Source organism: Ostrinia nubilalis, chromosome 10 (assembly GCF_963855985.1).
Source record: "Ostrinia nubilalis chromosome 10, ilOstNubi1.1, whole genome shotgun sequence".
NCBI lineage: Eukaryota > Metazoa > Arthropoda > Insecta > Lepidoptera > Crambidae > Ostrinia > Ostrinia nubilalis.
Window position 1 is genome coordinate 8,365,948 of NC_087097.1, and position 22,284 is coordinate 8,388,231.

General features: G+C 33.0%; 5 protein-coding genes across 5 annotated transcripts; 4 read left to right on the forward strand and 1 right to left on the reverse strand.

Annotated features, from left to right (window-relative positions):
- Nucleotides 1-347: 347 nt before the first annotated feature.
- Nucleotides 348-1,349, forward strand: LOC135075115 (LDLR chaperone boca). Its single transcript, XM_063969454.1, has 3 exons — nucleotides 348-559; nucleotides 653-907; nucleotides 992-1,349. The coding sequence occupies exons 1-3, from the start codon at nucleotides 426-428 to the stop codon at nucleotides 1,164-1,166; spliced, it is 564 nt and encodes a 187-aa protein (XP_063825524.1). The 5' UTR covers nucleotides 348-425; the 3' UTR covers nucleotides 1,167-1,349.
- LOC135075114 (replication protein A 32 kDa subunit) lies at nucleotides 1,348-4,380 on the reverse strand. Its single transcript, XM_063969453.1, has 6 exons — nucleotides 4,216-4,380; nucleotides 4,051-4,133; nucleotides 3,761-3,982; nucleotides 3,391-3,576; nucleotides 3,109-3,320; nucleotides 1,348-2,983 (listed from the first exon to the last, which is right to left on the reverse strand). Exons 1-6 carry the CDS (start codon nucleotides 4,223-4,225, stop codon nucleotides 2,899-2,901), a joined length of 798 nt encoding a protein of 265 aa, XP_063825523.1. The 5' UTR covers nucleotides 4,226-4,380; the 3' UTR covers nucleotides 1,348-2,898.
- Nucleotides 4,381-4,613: 233 nt separating this feature from the next.
- Nucleotides 4,614-6,308, forward strand: LOC135075566 (THAP domain-containing protein 5-like). The gene is made up of 3 exons (XM_063969986.1): nucleotides 4,614-5,385; nucleotides 5,620-5,864; nucleotides 6,079-6,308. Exons 1-3 carry the CDS (start codon nucleotides 5,285-5,287, stop codon nucleotides 6,144-6,146), a joined length of 414 nt encoding a protein of 137 aa, XP_063826056.1. The 5' UTR covers nucleotides 4,614-5,284; the 3' UTR covers nucleotides 6,147-6,308.
- A 6,294-nt stretch (nucleotides 6,309-12,602) lies between these two features.
- Nucleotides 12,603-16,178, forward strand: LOC135075117 (spindle assembly abnormal protein 6 homolog). The gene is made up of 12 exons (XM_063969459.1): nucleotides 12,603-12,801; nucleotides 12,877-13,040; nucleotides 13,111-13,267; nucleotides 13,358-13,543; nucleotides 13,750-13,907; nucleotides 13,995-14,154; nucleotides 14,365-14,433; nucleotides 14,752-14,895; nucleotides 15,055-15,262; nucleotides 15,334-15,514; nucleotides 15,663-15,778; nucleotides 15,879-16,178. The coding sequence occupies exons 1-12, from the start codon at nucleotides 12,697-12,699 to the stop codon at nucleotides 16,034-16,036; spliced, it is 1,806 nt and encodes a 601-aa protein (XP_063825529.1). The 5' UTR covers nucleotides 12,603-12,696; the 3' UTR covers nucleotides 16,037-16,178.
- A 1,978-nt stretch (nucleotides 16,179-18,156) lies between these two features.
- LOC135075118 (protein lap1) lies at nucleotides 18,157-21,822 on the forward strand. Its single transcript, XM_063969460.1, has one exon. The coding sequence runs from the start codon at nucleotides 18,342-18,344 to the stop codon at nucleotides 21,057-21,059; it is 2,718 nt and encodes a 905-aa protein (XP_063825530.1). The 5' UTR covers nucleotides 18,157-18,341; the 3' UTR covers nucleotides 21,060-21,822.
- The last annotated feature ends 462 nt before the right edge of the window (nucleotides 21,823-22,284 follow it).

The window sequence follows — 22,284 nt, forward strand, 5'->3', positions numbered from 1 at the left end:
AACGGCGTAATCTATGGACAATTTTATCGATGAAAATACTTCAAATTTGGGGCTTGACCCATTTCTCGCAAAATTACGAGGATTTAAGTTTTTAATTTTTAGTTTTCACCTCTTCCTTCAAAAACAAGTGAAAACGTGGGTAACTTAACATTAATAAGCAAATATTTTATATCATGCGATAGCCAATAAAATTAATATAACTACCTTAAAGTTTGATCACTACATGCCCGGACACATTGTATAGTGAACAGACACTGCTAATTTCAAGATAAAGGCTATCGAGATAAAATTTATGTTGCATCATCACTAGAAAAAATATCCATCAATCTCATCATTCGTTCATTCATTCATTAGTTGATTTTTGTTTCGCGTAGACTTGCGTCTTGCGGCAAACAAAATCTTATAAATTTTTATATTTCGTAAATATGGTGAATCAATTATTTATAGTAATTTTAATAGTATGTTTAAGTGGTAGCATAGCTAAGAAATATAATAATGAAGAAAAACCGGATTGGGCTAAGAAAGATATTCGTGATTTCTCTGACGCTGACATGGAACGGTAATTTTAGATAAATTTATGTAAATATTTGCCCGATAAAAGTCATAATTACATAGCTATCTGTGTACATTATCGTATTTCTTTAATTGACAGTCTCTTCGATCAGTGGGAGGAAGATGAGGAACCGCTGCCTGAGGATGAGTTACCAGAATATTTGCGGAAACCACCTTCCATAGACATGACTAAATTGGACATGAGTAGTCCAGAATCGGTTCTACAAGCCACTAAAAAAGGTCAAACGTTGATGATGTTTGTTACAGTAGCTAATAAACCATCTAAAGCTAGAACGGAAGAGTTGACCAAAATATGGCAGGCTGGTTTATGGAGTAACCATATACAGACAGATAGGTAAGGGATTATACATTGATACTTTTTTCCTTGTTCTTAGGTACCTGTTTTCTTTTGTGTATTTGATAATTAATTTATTTTTAGGTATCTCATTGATGATGACCGAGCAATTTTCATGTTCAAAGATGGATCTCAAGCCTGGGCTGCCAAAGAGTACTTTTTGGAACAAGATGAATTGAAAGATGTTCAACTTGAGAGCCAAACGTATAATGGCAAAAACCCTGATGTTCGGAACAAAGCTGTCCGAGACGAGTTATAGATCTGTAAACATTCCTAGTCTCACATTCTCTAGTTTTAAAATGTTCGCCGATTGGTGATGCTTCCAACTCCATGATTTTATTGTCTATTTTTTATGTGTTTTGTCCATTACAGGAATACAGTGTTCTAAGTTGTAATTTAAAAATATTATGGAAATATTTATGAAATAAAAAAAATATACAGATTTGGATTTTTTATTTTTGTTTGAAACAGTTTGAATAAAAAGTAATAACCTCGTAAGCCCGGATGTGCCACAGAAGGAACTAAAACTTTGTAGTCAGTAACGCCGAGACATTTTCGGAGGTGATTTCGAAGTATCGCCGGATGTGCCTTCAGAGGAACTAAAACTTTAGCGATAAATTTAAGTTCAAAAATTCGCGCCTATCGAAAAAAAAGAGTGATAGTCTATGGCTTAAAGTATTCAAAATCAGGTATCCGAACTAATTAAAATAAAAAAAACAAAATGTCACTGTCAAATTATCATTTTTCTTTGACAAGGTGGTTCGTCCGAGAAGACGTGATGTGCGATTAATTTTTTTTCTTCACGTAAACGTAGTTTAATTGCAATACTGACCAGTATAATTTAAGTTAAGACACTGCTAAACAAGCAAAAAAATTATTTTTCCCAATTTGAACTAGTTTTGTAAGATTTTTTTTCGTTTGAAAATAATAGTTCTTTGCAAGGAACATTCGGTCTTGATGGTGAAAGTTTTATTTTTGTATATTTTTTCTATTGAGATGGGATTGAGTATTGGACTTTTAAAATTATGATATGATTGAGAAAATTTACCATGAGAACGTTCTGATTTTTAGTTTAGTAAATATTATCATCAACAGCCCTTTACAGTCCACTGCTGGACTATGAGCCTCCTCCACTATAGTGGAGGGTTTTGCCATAATCTCCACGCTAGGCAGGCGGGTTGGAGATCGCAGTTTAAAAGATTGATGTTTTTCAGAGAGCGCTGCTGCCCATTCTCTGTTTGATGTGTAGTCCCTAAGTCGCCTCTTACGACACCCGCGGGAAGAGTAGGGGTTGGTGACAAATGTATTCTACTCTGCCGTCACCACACGGCTTAAGTAAATATTATAATTAACATGAATATTCACTTTACTTCTTATACATTCTAACCTATCATTAGTGTATGTTATAAAACCGATAGTACTTTTAAAAGTACTAATTATGAAACATTAAATAAAATTAAAACCGTTGTACCTTTTCAGTTACATTTATTAATATCATTATTGTATCTTTATGTAGTATTAATTTATTAAGAAGGTTACATTTATGTTTTACTTTAAAGTATAAAATACAATTTATTTACTTTTCCTTTTTAAAGTCTGTAATACCGAATGTTCTTTTATGAGAAAACATTTTTTTATTATTTTTCACCTAAAATGAGCTCTATGCACTATTATATAGGGCCCCTGAAAATATGAATGCAAAAGAAAATCTCTAACGTACAATTTTTTTTACTCGAAGTGCTCGGCGTTTACTACTACAAATTATTCGTTCTTCTGAAAGCACATTCGGCGATACTTAGAAGTCGACAAAATTTACTCTTCGGTCTTACGAGGATAAGGCTTCTTTGAACATGGTTATTACAATCATTACATAACTAACAACACTGCACACGTTCATTTATAACAGTTTACACTTCATTGAATGGATTTCAAGTGTACTACTTCAGACTGCAGTATTGTTAGAAACATTGAAATCTGGTCGCAGCATACTTTTAGAAAGCATCTGTGGCACGGAAATGTTCTTCATCAATAGTAGAGTAGATATGGCCTTCGCCACACATCCATTCCAGAATATTCCTAAAATTGAAAAGGGACATTTATCATTATTTATGTATTGATATATTTTCAGAAATTCTATTCTACTGTTTAAAAATTAAGTCACTAAACAAAATCTATGAATAAATAATGTATTATGAACTTACTCAAATTCAATTTGAGCCATTCGGTCTTTCAGTGTAGCGTACATGTCTTGTTTACTGATTCCTTGCTCTAGAGTTGAGCTTCTAATTAAGTTGAAGACCATCATCTGTCGTGGATTCAATCCATTCACTGAGCCAGTGTTCTCATTTATTCCAACCATGGAGTTGGCTGGTAATCCACTTGTAAATGTTGGATTGTTAGTTGCAACTTTTTCCTGAAATTTTTGGGATTATAATTTACATTACAATTAACTTTCTTTTAATTAATATTAATTAAATACATACTTTCTTAGAATCTGCCTCCATTTTCACTTTATTGTTGATGCACTGAAGATAATGGAAAGTTATTGCATTGACATCAGTTACTGGCATAATTTTGAATGCCATCAGAACCTTTTTGCCTTTGTTTGTTTTAACATTTCCAAAAATCTGGACATAATCATTTACTTGAACCTTTGGTGTGGACTTATCCTGTAAGTACAAAGTAGGTAAAATAAACATGAATTATAAAATTGTATCAGATAGTCAAAAGCCCAACACAAGTGGGGCCACAAATAAGAGAGATACAGATTAATTGAATGAAACTGTTAAAATGTGGAATGTAAAGCTATAATAAATCAGATAGTCAAACTAAATCGTAGAGACAACAGCTTACATCTTCTTCCATTGCTTCTTGATCAATCCATAAGACTGCTCGCATTCTCCCTGTAATATCCTGAATAGTATATGTAATCTTGGAGCTCTGCATACGAATATTTCTAATACGAGCAAGTATTGACACAATTTGGATTTCAGTGCCCCAAATCTTAACTCCATCATCTCCACAGTGCAAGGCCTGTCTGATAACTATAGGTGCTGTACGTGAAACTCTTCGGCTCTGGAAAGAAGATAATAATTTATGTAAAAATTCAAGATATTCAATGTGATTGTAAACACTATACATACAGTTTTTTGGGCTTGACCAGGAGTGGTAGTGGCACCAAATTGACCTGGCGAGTTTAAAAACCCTCCTCCAACGACCGATTGATCTAGAATTAGATAAACAACTTGGTTAACATGTGGGGAACTTAACATTCTCGCATTGCGTACAAAACATTATATTTGACTAACCATTCCACATTTTGGTTAGTAACTTATTTTGTCAAGATCAAACCTAGGTCACAACACTCAGTTTTAAACAAATTGTATTGTTTTAATGCGTAATCTTGAACAAAAAAATAAGTCCGCCAAAACTTCACAAAATACCGGCTCAAATTGTCAGTCAATCATGTCATTAGTGTCAAAGTACAACTTTTTTACATAAATATTTGTCGAAGATGATATAATTTATCTAGGACCATTCTAAATTCTAATTTGAAAAATCCATTTTACAGAGAATGTTCTTTTGGGCCGTGCGTGTTTTCTTACCTAATTGAAGAAACTTCACCATTTAAAAGGTTCATTCATCCATGTGATGAAGCCACAGATATGGATAGATGCAGCATGTGAAAAAATTTGTATGAAAGCCGAGCGTGCCACTTTTTAAACGTCATTAGCAGTGGGTAGACACTTCTCATACAAAAACTAGTCTCTATATGTAGCAATTGATATACAACCTTATCCCTTAAGCAATAAAGTGCATTTTGGATTGATTTCACTATAGCAGGGGAACCCGCGGATCAATACCACCATACTAAAAATAATTGTTAGTGTCCTTATGTTGGTAGTATTGTTAGTTTGACAAATGAAAAAAAATGTCTGTCAATTGAGTTTGAGTTTTTAACCGGCGAATTGATTCGTGTGAAGTTATTTTCTCAGATTTGGTGCAATATTACTGTAAATAAACTTTTCTGTCGTTTACGTTGAGTTGATTAAGTTCCTCCGTATCGGGCGTGATAAAGTTTGCTGTTCAGTGTTATGTTTTTTGTGAGATAGAGACTCTTTTAAATAAGCTGTGTTTCAACTTCTACAGAAGTTTAAACTCTTATTTACTTTTCTGTTTAATGGGTATGTTATCTACTTACTTGAAATATTACATCTATTACAAATCTATTTTTCATTAAAAACAACCCTATGTGATGAAAATGTAAATGTACTTTCAAAACTGGTAAATGCATGAACCAGGGCATTGACACTGGTTGGAGAGAAATTATAGGCTTTGTTTAATTAATACCTATTTCATTTTAGGCTTCTACTGATAATGGAGAGTAGAAACAACAAGAAGTGCGTTATTTGTAATAAGAGGCGAAGTCGTGGTGGATCACCCTTACTTTTGAGTAGGTTTCCTCTGGATTCTGACCGGTGAGTTTCTAATAACACTCATTTATTACAAGATAATTTTACTGATTGTGTAAACTTAAAGGCTGGGATTAATATTTTTAATCATACAGTAAATAACCATAACCAATTTTTAATTTCAGTATTTTGTTTCGTACTCTGCAAATGAATTGCATAACAATACTAAAAGAAATTAGTTGATGAATAAATTTCAGTTTGTTATTCTTTTTCTTTTCTAATAGGTATTTCTTATTTCAGTTGTCGAATGTGGGTTAAAAATGCTGGCTTAGAAGACTTAGCATATGTACCTATTGAAAAGTTACACCAACTGAAGTTTGTTTGTGGTGGGCACTTCACTCCTGAATCCTTCAATGCCAAAGGAACTCGGCTGAAGAACTCAGCTATTCCAACACTGGAATTGAGCAATCCCATCTTGCCAGATGAAGTTTTGACAGAGTTTCCTCTTCATGTAAAAGACTCCAATAAAGAAAACCTCAAGACAGGTATGATGATGACTTCAATTATTTTTTTTAAATTTAATTTACTATCTATCAATTTTTCTTTAGATGTCTTAATTAATTTTCTTTGGTTTCCAAAACAAACCAACCGAATGCAATTTAACAAGGTTCTTTCTTTGTAACCACAAACATGTGTTGTATGCTTATCAATAAATAATATATAATTTCAATTATTAATTATATCTATACTTTGTTACAGTTCTTTATGATCATTCATATTGCATTCCAAAGAAGTCAAATCCAGTTGAACGAGGTATGTTTATCTAAAATTATACTAATAATATAAAAAGGAAATATTTAATTGTTTGTTTGTATTTGATCGGCTCCGTAACTCGAGCCAAGATAGCCTAAAGTGCGGGTTAGAACCCCACAGCTTGAATATTGTAGTAAACCCACTCGTAACACAATTTAGCTTAGAATGTGTGTTGAGTTAGAGGGACTTTAGTAATTTGTGTAATACAAATTCTTCTGGACAAAGGCAATGGACGTCATTTGGCTGAAACGAACGAACGAACGAACAAATTCTTCAAAAAAAGTACCGGACCAATTTGAAAAATTTTAGGCAATCTACATTAATGCCACCCTGGATGCGTTCTGCAGTCTGCAGTCAGGTCAAAATGAACTTATATGTACAACATTCTAGGTTTCTGTACATTTTATATTAATGCGATTTGACCGTGCGGATACGAACAAAGAACGCAAAGCACACGTGACTGATTGCCTTATCACGACCACTTACAGATTGTCTTGACATACCCGCAGACCGCATCCAGAATGCAGAACATTAAAACCTCTAAATGCCTTTAATTTAATATTATGTCATTGTTATTGAAGGTGGGCCCACGCTTCATATTTTATGAGAAGAGCTATCATTATCCTGTCTTTGCATTTTTTTAAAACTTGATAATGATTGATTGATTTGGAAATAATATGTTTCATAAAACAACAAAATAAATTTTAAACTAATTTGCATATTTATAATATTTCAGATGATAAAAACATTTGCCATCAAGATGCACAGGCAGAAATATTAGTCCACAGTTATAAAAGACCTAAGAAAAACATTGAAATGAAAGGTAAGATAAAACATACCTAATTTAAAAAACTAAGTAAAATTGCTGATTAATTAACCAATATTCAATTCAATTTGCTTTAATGTTGTTTTTTTTACTAATGGAAATGTTTTTATTACAGACACTTCATCAACATTTACAATTAAAGAGAAGAGGCTTTGGCGACAGTTACAAAATGCAAAAAAAAACAATAAGGAATATAGCGAAGGTAGTTGCAGAAGAACACAACAGAAATTTTTTAAATATTAAAAAACTGAATAGTACCATTGTAAATCCAACATTCAAAACTAAGATGAGGGTGAAGTATGCTGCGCATGCTCTGAGTAATACCGTGGCAGCTATTTTAAAAATGATGGCATGGAAAGAAGTTTCTGATTGCAATGATACAGCATTTGTGATTGAACAGTTAGATAAACTATTTGATTGTACAAATGGTCCATCATCTTTAAATGACGTAAAGAAAGGGATCCGGGAAAATGTTTCCACATCAAGTAATCACATTGAGTCTTGGACCTTTTATACTGATAAGTTAAAAACCATAAAATTTATAACAGCAGAAAACACGATACTAAAAAATGTTAAATGCGTAAAGGGATATCAAATATCTATCAAATCCTTAAACGATATTTAATTTTGGGAAAAGTTAAAGAATGAAGGGTGTAAATATATGAACCTTAGACAGTTTAACCAAGACTCTCTGGAAAACTTATTTGGAATCATTAGGCAACACAGTGTAACCAATAGAAATCCCACTATCACGCACTTTACTGCAGCGCTTAAAACAAGCATGGTTACTGGGCTGAAAGTGCCTCATAGCAGAAGTGCTAATTGTGAAGCAGACAACAATAAACATATGCTGGAATATAAAGACATTTTAAAAACTAATTTAAAAACAACAGAAATAAAAATTAATGTTCAAGATTCCACAGACACTGAATTTTATCCTGTGTTGTCTATCCCGGACCCTGAAAACTTAGAACAGCCCATTGAAAATTTGTGTAGCCTTGAAAACCAACCAGTAGTATATGTAAGCGGGTATTTAGCTGCCAAACTATTACAGAACAGTTCTTGTTTAATTTGTGAAGAGTGTTTGAGCGTGAAAACTCCTGTTGACAATGATTTGTATGCATATATATCTCTTCGCGAATGGTGGCATGATAAAAAAAGTATCGTTTATCCAACAATTCAATTATGTACCACCGTAAATGAAGCTAAACAATTTTATCATGACCATATTGCCGACCAGATATATATGGAAAATGTTGGAAAATTCATTTTCTTAATGTTGAGTACAAATTGTAATTTTAGTTGGTTTAAATGTCAACAACATAATAAATAAATTTATGATAAGATGTTTAAAATATTAAGTTACCTTTTTCTAAGAAAAAGTTGTAAAATCATTAATGACAGCTTCATAAAAAGTGAAAACAATTTTGCTGACAAAAGTAAAAAAGCACAGCAACAAAGCATTGAAAAGTAATCTTAGGGCTGAGGTTCGATCAGCTGATAAGAAAATTAAAGATGTTTATAAATAAAAATCCTATTTTTTCTTAGAAAAAGTTGTGAAAATAAAAGTTTACAAAATTATCATTTCTGTACTTTGTTATAATTTTCAATAATTCCTCATGCCTACAACTGCTATGTCATGTTCAATACTTATTGTAATATACCTATTTTATTTCGAAATAAATAATTTACGTTACAAAACTTCGTTTTACTTACACATAGTATAAAATAAAAATAGTAATCATTAAAATATTGAAGGTTCCTATACTAGATATCGATATGCAATTACAACCCTAGCAAAGTATCGATAATCGATAAGTTATTACGAACGTCACTAATACTGTCAGAAAATAAGGCATTATGTTGGTAGCTCCGCCTGTAGTTTGTGCGGTTGGTAAAGATTTGCGGGTCGTTCTCTAAAATGCATATGTGTGCGTGAGCTCAAAAATTATCTATGGAGTGCCGTCTCTTACTCTTTTATGCTCTTTGGTCATTAGTGTCATTTTAGCGAATTTTAGTGATTGCCGCAACGTAAAAATAATCGTACCATCGTACTGCATTCTCAAAATCATCGAAAGATATCGTGTGACTCGATTCGACATTTAATTAATTCCGATAAAACTGATAATTTTTGTTAAATACAAAACCAAAAACATCTTTATTTACCTTTTTAAAATAAATTAATTCTTACAAATCGTCAAATCTCGTTATTTTTTTACCCTACCAGCGTTTCAAGACAAAAATTTGTAAGTGCATGAATACATAGATCAGTGTGTGTCTTATTGTTATGAGTAAGTACTGTTCCTTGGGATCGGTATGAGTGCACCACATACAGGGACCATGGTTTTAACTCTTAAGAGTACATCGCAGGATATGTATTAAAAACAATGCTACTTTATACTTCTTCTACTGCTACTTTATTCTAATTAATTATTTGTTACTTGTGCTGTTAATTACAATTCTCAATCCGTAAATAATTTCTTCTTTTTACCATGTTCGTACTACTGTCCTCGTAAAATCATCGTAACCGATTGTTGTAATCGGATTACATGAACATCACTCGACCATGTATGTCCATTTGGACATATCGGAATGGCACGCTTTGTCGATCAACTTGCTGTATCTACTCTAATCCATATCTGTGGATGAAGCTATTATAAAATTATAAAAAAACTTCATGGGTTCATCGTAGTATTTATTAAATCTTTGGAACTCGTACTTAACGTATCGTATTATAATCGTATTGAACGTATCTCAAGGATAATTTTTGCCTGAAAGCACAAGAAAAAAAAAACTGTTAGTCAAACCCTGTCTCATCTGTGTTAGTCAGTCAAAATTGATAAACCAGGGTACGGAAACTTCCATACTACGATTAAACTTGCTTCCAAACAGCGACTTCAGTCGATAAATTCCAATACTTTTTTTTTTTTTTTTTCTTCTTTATGGCTCTCGCGGATTGCGTTTAGCCACGACGGGGTTCTTGATTTTTGCGTTCAGTTTTGCCATAAGTTTTGCGGACATTGCGTTTAGACAGGGTGGGATTGGGTTAAAGTTAAAAGGTAGGGAAACGAATCAATTACGGAAGGAAACGGAACAAAGGATGGTTTTCATAGGATCAATTTAGGTGTGATATAAGTACAAAATAATAAAAATAAAATAATATTTACATAAGTACAATATACATTACTATTTACAATTTTATATTATTATGGGTAATAAATTCGGCTAGGATATTATAAACATCAATGTTATTGGTATATAATAGGCAAGTGATGGATGTAGGTAAAGGAATTTTAATGGCTAAAAGAGAACTAATAAAAGAGGAACGATCATATAGGCAACAGTAAAAAAATATGTGATTTAAGTCTCCGACGCCAGAACCACAAGTGCACGAATCATAATCAAGTACATGAATTTTAGCCAAGTGTGCTGGAGTGCACACGTGACCAAGTCGCATTCTAGTTAAAATGGTAGTAACTGTTTTGGAAAGATTAATTTTAACAAACCATGGTTTACAAAGGATGGATGGTTGAATGAGCTTGTAATGTTTCCCCTTAGATTGGCTAGTGAACTCCCAATTCTCATCCCAGGCAGATTTGAGATAAGCTTTGGGAAGGGCTGCCGTTAAGTCATGGCAATAATTTGTGTACGGATGTATCTCCACACTCAACCGCTTCATTGGCCAGCTTATCAGCTTTATCATTTCCTGGAATATTGGTATGACTAGGAATCCACGCAAAATTAATTAAATGACTGTTAAGACTACATTTGTGAAGTAATTTCCTGCATTCTGTAATAATAGGATAATTAGTATTGTTCTTAAATGGAAATTTATGTAATGCCTGCAAAGCACTTTTAGAGTCACAAAATATTACAGTTGTGTTTAATTTCATAAGGAGAGCATACTCTAAAGCCTTAAACAGTCCAAAACATTCTCCTGTAAAGACTGATGATTCTGGACGGAGTTTTATTTTCTGGACAATATGATATTGTTTATGGTATGCGCCAACGCCAACATGACCCGTTGGAGAGTGCTTAGATGCATCGCAATAGATATGATGCCAATCGCCCCAGTGTTCGTCTACGATCTGATTGAACTTAATGTTAGCATTGTAGTCATCCTTATGTATGTCTAGGTTGAAATGAATTGTCGGAGTAAGAATAAGGGATTCAAAATTTACAGAAAATATCGGAAGAAAGGAGGTTCTGTGGACTGGGGCTTGGATTGATATAAATTTACGAAAACTAATAATCACACAAGGAGGAGATTTACGTGACCAATAAGAGGAAGTATCAATTAAATCATTAAGTCTGTTGAGTTTGCTATATATAGGATGGTCAGCAAATTGAAGTACACGGAAAAGATACTTGTCACATAAATATTGGCGGCGTAATTTCAATGGGGGCTCAACACATTCAGCTTGCAAGGCATTGATTGGACTCGATTTCATAGCACCAGCTATAATCCTTAGCGCTTTAGATTGAATCGCATCCAATTTACTTAAACAAACTAAATTACAAGGCTCTAGATAGAAACTGCCATAGTCAAGTACACTTCTTATAATAGCATTGTATAAAAGTCTTAATGACGCTGGGTGAGCACCCCACCAGACTCCAGAAACACATCTTAAAATATTTAAAAGCTTTTCAGATTTTGCAGCAATGCTATAACAATGAGGAAGCAATACTTTTTAACTACCCTAAAACGCTTTAGATGTCGCTGCTCCTGTTTCCTTCATATTTTCATTTTTTTCTTAATTAAAATATATTTCAGAATATTGTTAATTACAATTTGAAAACTTTTTTTAAAATGAAATTAATTTGTTTTAATTTAAAACTGAACGGTGACATTTTTTGTTATAATTTACATAATAGAGTAGTAGAAATTACTATTTAACATATGGCAACATTGTTTTTCCTCCAAAATGGCCGGTGTTGTTTTTGTTATGTTAAATGCATTCTTGTTTTCTTAGCCATCATTTAAGTTTTCTGTGGCCCTATTAAAGTATTGAAGAGTCGTCGAGTCAAATTCAAGTTCATTCCTTCGTACCTGCTGCTGTTCTGGTTCATCGGAGTTTTGTTCGTTCCTTCGTGAATCGCGAAGAAACTTTCTGATAAGTTCACAAGTGATCTGAGTTTTCTCAATGTGCAAATGCTTTTTTAGTGTTGTTGAAAACTTTGCGAAAAGACGCTTTTGGTGTATAATATTATGTGTGTTCATAAATAAAGTAAAATTATTAAATTCAAAAGTTTTTGTTTACTTATTTGCATTTCCATGTGCAATGTAGAATTTTTCCAAATCCATTGTTTTGAAAATAATACAATACGTATACACCATAAAGATAAATATTTTCAAAATAATGGATTTGAAAAAATTCTACATTGTACATCATAAAAACAATAATTCTTTGAAGGTTATGAGGGCCTATGTGTGCGTGAACTGTGTGTATGTGTGCGTGGACTTTATGTATGTATGTGTGCGTGTACTATGTATGTATGTGAGCGTTACGTACGTAGGTTAAGTACAGGGAATTTAACACCAGGCTGTCAATTAGTAGGCTCAAAAATTTGACAGAGAGGGTTCTCTATTTCCTATGTATTACTTTTCTTTCCTATGTATTACTTTTCTCTATGTGATAAACAGTCAACTGTCAAAACGGCACCAACAACAAACAAAATCCATCAGCATTTTACTTGATTTTACATAAAATAAAACAAGTTTGATTAGATTCGACAATATGTTTCATAAAGGCAAATATTATGTTACTTTTAAACGAGGTTTTGACGAACACAAAAAGGATATCATCGTTGTTGTCGATAAAGTTTTTGAAAAGGATTGTGTGGTTCGTAAGTTTCTTATTAGTGAAATGCTAACAAGTATTAATTAGATAGTTAACGAGCTTTTTATTATATTTCAGAAAATTACTCTATCAGATGAAGAAGACCCTGCATTTTTAAGCGTTCTTACGATTACTCGCAGTGATTATGAAGAGTTAAAGAAGCAACAGGGTCTTTTGATTGACTTCGATAATTTTCCATCACAACTAGTTAGATTATTACAACTAAGTGCTTCAAATAATATGTAAGTAGTCATACATTTTAATACCCATTTGACAAATTCATGGTTATCTAATCTAATAGTTTTTTTAAAGGTTTTTACAGATGCAGCAAACAAACCCGATCCAGTACTTTTTTGAGATTGTGGAGCATAATGAATTCAAACGATTAGTACACTTGTCATTACGGACGGGCCCGGCTACAGATGCGGATATCAAGCAACATATGGCTGAAACAATTAACAATTTAAAAGTTAGTTTAACTTATGATTATTTGTGACTAAGCATTGATAACTAAAATTGTATGATTAACTAATAATTTAATTAACAATCCAACTTTCAGAAATCCTTATCAGCTCACAAAAATGCAGTTACAAGTAGTGATGCACTTTGGAACGATAAATGTATAAATTTGGAACGGAAAGTTCATGACTTGTCTCATGCTTTAAATAAAATGGAGGATGATAAAGCTAGGAAAGAAATGGAGTTTCAAGATCTAATTAAACAGGAGAAAGAAAGATTATTTCAGGTAGATTATGCACATTTTCTGAGTAACCTAACTGAATTTTAAGTAGTTTAAGAAGTCTTGTTTAAAATGTTGGTTTCCTGTTGGGTGTATAATAATCGCCATTATTTTCTAAAAGTAAATAATTGTTGGACTATACTGGTAGGCAAAGCTTAGTTTTATTTGCTCTGACTGTCAAGTCTCCTTAAAATGGAATGACTGTTATCTAGGAAAGACAGCAATGGCAAAAGAATGCTGAATTAAATTCAAACAATCAGCTTGCTGTAACCCAAGACAACTTGAACAGAAAAGATAGACAAATTGATGAATTGAACTCAATTTGCAAACAACTCAAGGAAAATATTCTACATCTGGAAAATCAGTTGAGGTTTGTAGTTATTTTCAAATGCATTACTATTTTTTGGTTTTATATCTTTTATTTTAAATTATAAAAATTATTTTATGATAATTACAGTGACAAATCTCAACGTTTGAATGTATTAGAAACTGAAGTACAGAAAACTCACATAGAAGTAGCTACGATGAAAGCAAAAAATGTATCTTTAGAAAGAGACATTTCAGATAAAGAAAAGTTGTGTGCACAATTGAGTAGTAAATGTGTCTATATGGATCAGGTAATAAAATTAAACACCCTCAAATAATAACATGTTTTCTATGTAATAAGTACTTATGTATTTACAAAGAAAAGTATTTGAGTATGTTAATATCCGTTGTCTAGTACCCATAGTACAAGCTTTGCTTAGTTTGGGACTAGAAGCACAGTGTAAAATGTCCAAGGATATTTAAATTTAAATCTATCTATTTGATGACACTATTTCTTACAGACTATAAAAGACAATGCAGACACCATAAAGGAGTTGAACACATCTCTTCAAATCATAAAGAAGGAAAAGGTTTGTAAGAGATAATATATTTAAGAAGCTTTTTGTGGTATAGTCTGCGCGGAAAGCTAGGCACCGCCTGAGGTAGGTGCGCGGTGACACGGGGGAGGGCGCGCCATTGAGAAGATTTGCGCTTTGTCAACGGCATAGTGTCTCACCGCGCACCTACCTCAGGCGGTGCCTAGCTCTTTCGCGCGGACTATACAATATCCTTACCTGCATTTTCTCAAGGGTTTATACCTAGCTCATATGACTGATAATTTCCCTATCTTAATAACTCGATAATTATACGAAAATGAATTAAATATTATTATTAATGAATATTTTCAGGCCATGCTGGAAGAACGTTTGGCACTAAGTGAGTCATTGGCAAACAAAAACAATGAAGCAGCACATTCTACATCAGAACAGCTCTTGAAGGCCAATCAAATAATTTCAAAACAGAACTGTGACCTCATAGAAATGAAGGAAAAGGTATAAAAACAATAATCTGAAAAATAAGTAGGCTAACCTCGGCGCGCGCCTTTGGCGTGCGAAGACAGAACTTAAACAATAAACTATGTATTTGTTGTAGGGTTTTATTCATGGTTATAATGGTAAGAAGTATTTTACAAGTTACATTTTTGTCCACAGTTGCTATGTAGAACTGCCATTGCATTGGAACAAGAAAAAGTTATTGAGAAGTACACAAAAGAGATGGAAGATTTAAAATCAGAAATTGACTCCACCAATCGGACTATGCTGAAATTAAAAGAAGAACTTAATGCTCTAGTTGAAAAATATCAATCTAATGAGCAAGCCCTCAAAGATCGAGATGAAACAATAAAAAATAATAATATGGGTAAAATAATCATATTATTTATTTATTTCCACCTTTGTTTACAAAAATAATATTTACAATTTTTATTTTAGTTATTCAATGGCTGCATAAAAAAATGGAAGACAGTTGTGCGCCGGCCGATGGAATTCATCAAAAGTATAGACATGGTATACACACCGCAACTAGTTCCACCCCTTACTTTTTACCAAGAAGCAGTCAAAATAATGTGTCTGAGATGTCTGACATGTCTATAAATTTTTATGCGAATTCAAAGTAAGTTTTATTTTCTAGGTAAAAGTAAATTTTAAAGTTTAATTTTTAAGTCATTTTAAGTTTTTTGTAAGTAGATAAAATTACTTACTAGTTATCTAAAAAAAATGTAAAATAATGCAGCTAAATGTATAATTTATATAAATTTCAGATCAAATATAGAAGAAAGTCCAGGTCCCCAAGTTCAAGAAAACAGTGGAAAAATAGGTCTCGATCCAAGATATTTAAAGCCTGCAACAGAAGACACCAATAAAAATGTTCCAAAAGGTATTTAAACAGTTTGATATAATTTTAATTACTTAAATTACATTTACATTTGATTTTAGAAATGAATCTATTGTTAAATAAATCATGTCTTTATTTTCAGACACTACTTCCAAGCAAAAAAATACGGACATGACCGCAAATAATATTAGAGGAAAAGAAAACAAAATAGTCACTTTACCGAAAGTTGATTATAGAGAAAAGAAAACGTCTAGAGCTTCAACCTACAAAGCGACGCCAGTATCTGCTTATTTTCCTTGAGTAATTACATGATCAAGTTGTAACGTATTTTCGGACAGAAAATATTAGCCAGTTGCTGGCGTAATTTTCTACCTACTACTGTATAGGAATAGGGTGGATAAGGATGTAAATAATTTACAGTGGACAGCAAATCAGAATTCACATTGTATAGCCTGACCAGGAACATAAAAACCCTCGCCATGTTGCGGAAAACTAATGGTACTAATTTCTTTTAATGGCAACAGTAACTGAAAACTTCATTGACATGTCACCTTGCATGTCAGTCTATTGCTGTCAAAGTGTAAACAAACTTTATTTTAAATGTGCGCAATTGGTTTTATGAATTAAATTGCTAAAATATTTTTATAGTCGTGAAAGAAAAGTGGTTCACAATGTGTTAAAGTATTTGTCGAAGAGAAATACTAAGGGTTCGGACAATATTTTCATTGAATAATGTTTTCGACAAAGGTTGTCAAATTGACTGACATGCTTATCGTATAGTACAGTCCACTATGAAAATTAGCTGTGGTTTGTTTCAACTACCTATTTTAAAAATTTTGTCACTTTCTAAGTGTTGAAGTACTGAGTTTGAAGCGTTCATGAGCAGACATTGCAGTTGAATATTCAAGTTCTGAATTTGATTATTGATGAATAATAAGATAAATCTACTAGCTCGATTGATGGTTTCATTTAATTTATTTAAATCAGGTTACCTATAATAATATTTTTTCGTTAATTTATGAAAATATCAAATTAGCCCGTAATCCTGAATCCTGATACATAAAGTTAGCCTATTAATTTAACACAGGTACGACTGTACTCAGTGTTGCACTATCAAATGCAATTGACGCGCCTCTATGCCAGGGTTTTTATGTTCCTGGTCAGGCTATAGTTGCAATATCGCACCTATTGCAACTATAATAAATACCATTATGTAGGATGTTATAGGTTGCGCAAAGAAAGTTGAGGCGAACACATACTCAGACTGATTTAATATTTAACTAAAGAACACAAATCAGTCAGAATAATTATGCAAGATTTCAGCGCGACAAGCGTATGCAGATAGAAATCTTTGTTTGTGTTAATCGCCTCATTTTCGCTGCGCGATCTATAGCGTGCCTATAGCTTGCTTAAAATAATATTATTGTTAGACCAATATAGTATATTAAGTTACTGTCACTCTGGTTCTTATTTTTTCTACCTTTGAGACGAAATTTTAAAACGAAAAGGCAATAATCCACGTATGCTACTGGCACTGAAGGACACTACAAATTATGTAGAGCCAAGAGGATGAGGAACGTAGACGCGTCTGCAACCGCTTATACAGGGTGGAATACTCTCTTAATACTGTAGATAGAAAATTTTACTCAAAGGAAACATTCCTTAATTTAGGAAAAGAAAAAGAACTGCATTCAAAGATTTCTAAAAAATTGCTTGCCACACCCGGGAATCGAACCAACTAAAATCTGTTAAAAATTACACCTTTATTTTTATTGCATCGATCGTTAGGGTTAAGTATAAGGATAAAATCTCTCTAACAAACTTGATAAATCAAATGAAAGGAAAACCATGAAGTCTTAAGTTATTTTAGTTATGTACAGGAAATTGTATATTAGGGTAAAAAAAAATCGAAAATTTTTTGAAAACCTTTGAATGCAGTTCTTTTTCTTTTCAAAAATAAAGAAATATTTTCTTTCAGTAAAATTTTCTTTCTACAGTATTAAGAGTACTTTCCCTCCAGGTGGCATTACAAAATTCCACCCTGTATATACTTTTATTATGTTGTATCTTCTCCCATCACTTAAATATGAAAAAAGAAACAAATAGAATTATTTCGTTTTTATCGTATCTCTATCGTTCTCCACAGACCAAGAATTTGATACGATGCTGTGCATGGGGTGAAAAGTATCGAATTGTATCACCTCACTAGCAGTCAGGTCAGCCCCCCTAGACAAAACGCACTTTTTGATCGAATCGAAAATCGAATCCGTCAAAACTCCATACAAAAAAGGGGCTTTTCGACCACTTTTCGACTGGTTTGCGATTATAATTTGCACTTTGTCTAGACCCACAGGTTCAGTCACTCAGTTTTATTAATCTGTGCAATGTGGTTGATGGTTGATTCTGTGGGTTGATTTTTGTTTGAGTGATTCACCTCGCAGAAAGTCAGAAATATTTTCTAAAATTTTGCATTTTGAACTGAAGCAATGACAATTAGTTGAAAATGAAAGAAATTATAATTTCATACAACGTTTAAATCAAAACAATCATCGCTTTGATTGATTTTAATTATTTTCAACTGTGGATTGTGTTTGTGTTGAACAAGATGCCATTCGATTTTTTGTGTTGTGTTAGACCTGGAGTGGAAGACGTGGTTGAGCTGGATTATTCACATCAGTCTCTATCAGACGTTCCTTCGGACGTGTTTGTTTACGAGAGGACCCTCGAAACTCTGTATTGTCAAAGCAACCGTATCACTGAACTACCACGCCAACTTTTCATGTGCCATGGTTTAAAGTATTTAGACCTTAGTGATAATGATCTCCAAGCCATACCAACTGCCATATCATCCCTGGTAAATCTTCAACATTTTAACATCAGCAGAAATACTCTAACTGTTATTCCAGAAACTATGAAAGCTCTGAAGTATTTAATGTTTTTAGACCTGAGCGTGAATCCATTGGAAAAACTTCCAGATGCTATTACCAATTTGATTGCATTACAAGAACTATATCTTAATGATACCTACCTAGAGTACCTTCCAGGCAACTTTGGTCGTCTAGCCAGTTTACGCATACTTGAACTGAGAGATAATTATCTAATGATTTTGCCAAAGTCTCTTTCAAGATCAACAGAATTACTGAGATTAGATATTGGACAAAATGAAATTCAACAGTTTCCAGAAGTTATTGGAAGATTTTTAAAACTAAGAGAATTGTGGCTAGACAGTAACAGTTTGACAAATATTCCAGCAGCTATAAAACCATTGGAATGTTTGATTCATTTGGAGGCCAGTAACAATATGATAGAAGAAATAGCCCCTGAGATTGGTTACTGCACACAGCTAGTAGATCTGAGTTTATCAATTAACAGTTTGACTCAACTTCCCGACAGCATTGGGCAATTGAGCAACTTAACAACTTTGAAACTAGACAATAACAGATTATATTGCTTACCAGACAGCCTTGGACAGCTAGCTAACTTAGAAGAACTGATGCTTATGTGTAATTATTTAGAAAAAATACCTTCTTCTATTGGTCTCCTAAGAAAATTACAATACCTGAATGTTGATGAAAATATGCTAAGAGCTATTCCTCCTGAAATTGGAAGTTGTACAAAGCTGTCAGTTTTATCAGTACGGGCAAATAAAATTAATAAAATCCCTCCAGAAATTGGCCATTTATCTTCGTTAAGAGTTTTAAACTTGGTGAGAAATTCACTGAGCTATCTTCCCCAATCTTTGTTAAATTGTGATAATTTAGTGGCCCTTTGGCTGTCTGAAAATCAAAGTAAACCTTTAGTGCCTATGCATTCTGAAGTAGACCCTCATACTTATGAGCAAGTCCTTACGTGTTTCCTCTTCCCCCAAGTGCCTTTAACTCCTATGGAAATCAAGCCTGACATTGAGAAACCTGAAAGCTCAGAAGCGCAAACATCCGCAAGACACATAAGTTTTGTAGATATGAAAGCTACAACTAAAATTCCTGAAAAGCCTGGACAATTACGAAGGGCACCTACCCCATACCCTAAGGAGCTGAGAGCCCTGGCTAAACATGCTAGAAATATTCATAAAGATGGTGCTCAAGATGTATCTCCACCCATGCAAAATACAGTGCATATCAAAGCTGCCAAAATAACCCCCACATTGCAACAAAGATTTGCATCAGACAATAAAAAGCAAACAGAAAATACAGCCAAAGATAATGTAGATGGTGCTAATCAAGATCAAATGAAAATGTCAGTGTATGATAATCTTCCTACTGAGAATGCTTATGACCGACCTTTGGATCTTGCATATGAACAAGATAAAACATATAAGAGCGTAGATCATGCTTTATATCCTGAGAATAATGGAACTGTTAAAAATGAACACAAGGGAGAAATATCAGATCACTATATTTTAAATCAAAGATATACTGCTGCAAAACCAAATGATTATATGGATAGGTCAACTGTTTCTATACCTCAAAATATATATGGAGCACATGTCGATCACAAGAATTATCAAGTTCCTAATGAGAGTAATTACCGTAGCAGTTTAGATGACTCTAGAGGGCGCTTTCAAAGATTAAGCCTTAGCTCTCAAGATAGACATTCTAATAATGATACTATGCTTCCACCACATTTTGATGATAGACCATACAATCCTAGAACTGGTATGGAAAATATTCACAAATTTGAACCCATGTATTCCAAAAAAGATCACATGGCTTGCAATCCTGTACCTGATGGAAATTATCATGAGAGTGTTTATGATGGTGATAACTATGCACATGCAAAAGAGAAAATATATGGACAGAGAAATTATGATACATACAACTATCTTCCCCATGGCAGTTGTGAATTAAGTCCAAGAGTACACACTGTCAGTCAAGTGGTCAGCTCTACTACTATGCCAAATTTAAGCAAATATAATAACATGTATGCTATACCTGGAATGGATAGTCGTCAATACCCAACTTCTACACCAAATGCAAACATGTACAATGTATCAACGTCTAGCCCCACATATGTATCGTCTCAATCGCCAGAGCTCTACTCACCAACTGGGCATACAAATACAACTAATCCATATCGAATGACGGACACTCCGCTCATATCTGATGATGGCAGTTATAGTCATGTGCATTCTCCAACAAGTCAGAATATGTTTGACTTGTATGACGTTCTACCAGCTGCTTCCAATACCCCCAGTATTATTAGTCACAGACATAGCCCTAGTGGATTATCTGAACCAGTGTACGGCCGTGGTCAGCCCCCCCCATATCACATTGCAGCTCCATACACTAAACATGCACAATATTTTAATGGGACTGGAGGATAGTGGTGAAAACGAAAGAAAACCTTCAAGTTTTCTTCCAAGTGTACAGTCTTATGAACATTATTAGTACCTACATGATATGACATATTCACTGGAGTTTCCAATGCTAGTTTTTCCACAGTATTTATGATTTTTTTTGGAAATTTCAATGTTATACCTATTTTATCCCGAAAATTGCGGGACCATACATGAACCGGAAGTCTTGGATTGGATACTCTCTCATATACCTACTAGGCGTGTTCCAGAATGACATGTTAAAACTATTTTCTAACATAAAACTAGTTCCAAGAGACTGGTTAATCTCTTATCAAGGCATATAATGTAATAAATTCTGGAATACTATATTACCATAGATCACATTGTTTGTGACACCATACTTTGCCTAAGTATTTTCATGTCATTACTAATATGTTTTATATTGTGCAATTTAAATGTGATATGTATAATAATAATGTTGAATGTAATTTTAAGGTGCTAAGTGATGGATTATAAAGTTGGGTTACCTATTACAATATTTTATGAAAGGGTTGAATTTATAAAAGGGATAAAATTAGGCATTCAAAATGATTAAATGACATTTAGGGGAGCAGCATGTTAAATATGCACTACTTATAATGTAAAATTTTTGTAGGTACTACTCATGTACGACTTGTAACAACCATGTTGTATTATAAAAATACTTTTTATGAAATTAGGTAAATGTTGAATAAAATATTGTGTAGTGCAAAGCTTGTTTGACAAAATATACCTACCTAATAATATATTATATTATTATTATTTAAATTTTAAATGGACATAATGTCGATCCACATTTAGTTTATTTTTAAAAAGCTTTAATTATTTTTAGTTCTTTATTATAAAGTTACATGCATGTTGAACATTACTATAAAATTAGATTTCCATACTAAATGTCATTTAAAACTAGTGTTCAATGTGCGTGTAACTTTTATTACAAAGGGGATTAGCATATAAATCATCTACGCTGTGTTGATCATTCATTGATCAACAAAGTGTATTATAATATTACATATTACAAACTAATTATTAAACTTATTTTTGGATGATTTTGTTATTTTTGTATTGTAAGTACCTATATCGGTACCATTTTTTTATCTTTAAAAATAAGTAAGTACTACTAATATACTGAGGGGTAGGTTCATATTATATTCTGCAATAATTTTTCATAATATACCTACCTACTAGGGCATGGAATACCGGAATAAGTTTT

Excerpts from the sequence above, each read along its gene's own strand:
- LOC135075115 (XM_063969454.1), top strand. The coding sequence starts at position 426 with ATGGTGAATCAATTATTTATAGTAATTTTAATAGTATGTTTAAGTGGT. Across the intron at positions 560-652 it reads TCTGACGCTGACATGGAACG|TCTCTTCGATCAGTGGGAGG; the intron begins GTAATTTTAGAT and ends TTTAATTGACAG. Across the intron at positions 908-991 it reads AACCATATACAGACAGATAG|GTATCTCATTGATGATGACC; the intron begins GTAAGGGATTAT and ends ATTTATTTTTAG.
- LOC135075114 (XM_063969453.1), bottom strand. Across the intron at positions 3,577-3,760 it reads AAGAAGCAATGGAAGAAGAT|GATAAGTCCACACCAAAGGT; the intron begins GTAAGCTGTTGT and ends TTGTACTTACAG. Across the intron at positions 2,984-3,108 it reads ATGGCTCAAATTGAATTTGA|GAATATTCTGGAATGGATGT; the intron begins GTAAGTTCATAA and ends TTTCAATTTTAG.
- LOC135075566 (XM_063969986.1), top strand. The coding sequence starts at position 5,285 with ATGGAGAGTAGAAACAACAAGAAGTGCGTTATTTGTAATAAGAGGCGA. Across the intron at positions 5,386-5,619 it reads TTTCCTCTGGATTCTGACCG|TTGTCGAATGTGGGTTAAAA; the intron begins GTGAGTTTCTAA and ends TTCTTATTTCAG. Across the intron at positions 5,865-6,078 it reads TAAAGAAAACCTCAAGACAG|TTCTTTATGATCATTCATAT; the intron begins GTATGATGATGA and ends ACTTTGTTACAG.
- LOC135075117 (XM_063969459.1), top strand. The coding sequence starts at position 12,697 with ATGTTTCATAAAGGCAAATATTATGTTACTTTTAAACGAGGTTTTGAC. Across the intron at positions 12,802-12,876 it reads TTTTTGAAAAGGATTGTGTG|AAAATTACTCTATCAGATGA; the intron begins GTTCGTAAGTTT and ends ATTATATTTCAG. Across the intron at positions 13,041-13,110 it reads CTAAGTGCTTCAAATAATAT|GTTTTTACAGATGCAGCAAA; the intron begins GTAAGTAGTCAT and ends GTTTTTTTAAAG.
- LOC135075118 (XM_063969460.1), top strand. The coding sequence starts at position 18,342 with ATGCCATTCGATTTTTTGTGTTGTGTTAGACCTGGAGTGGAAGACGTG.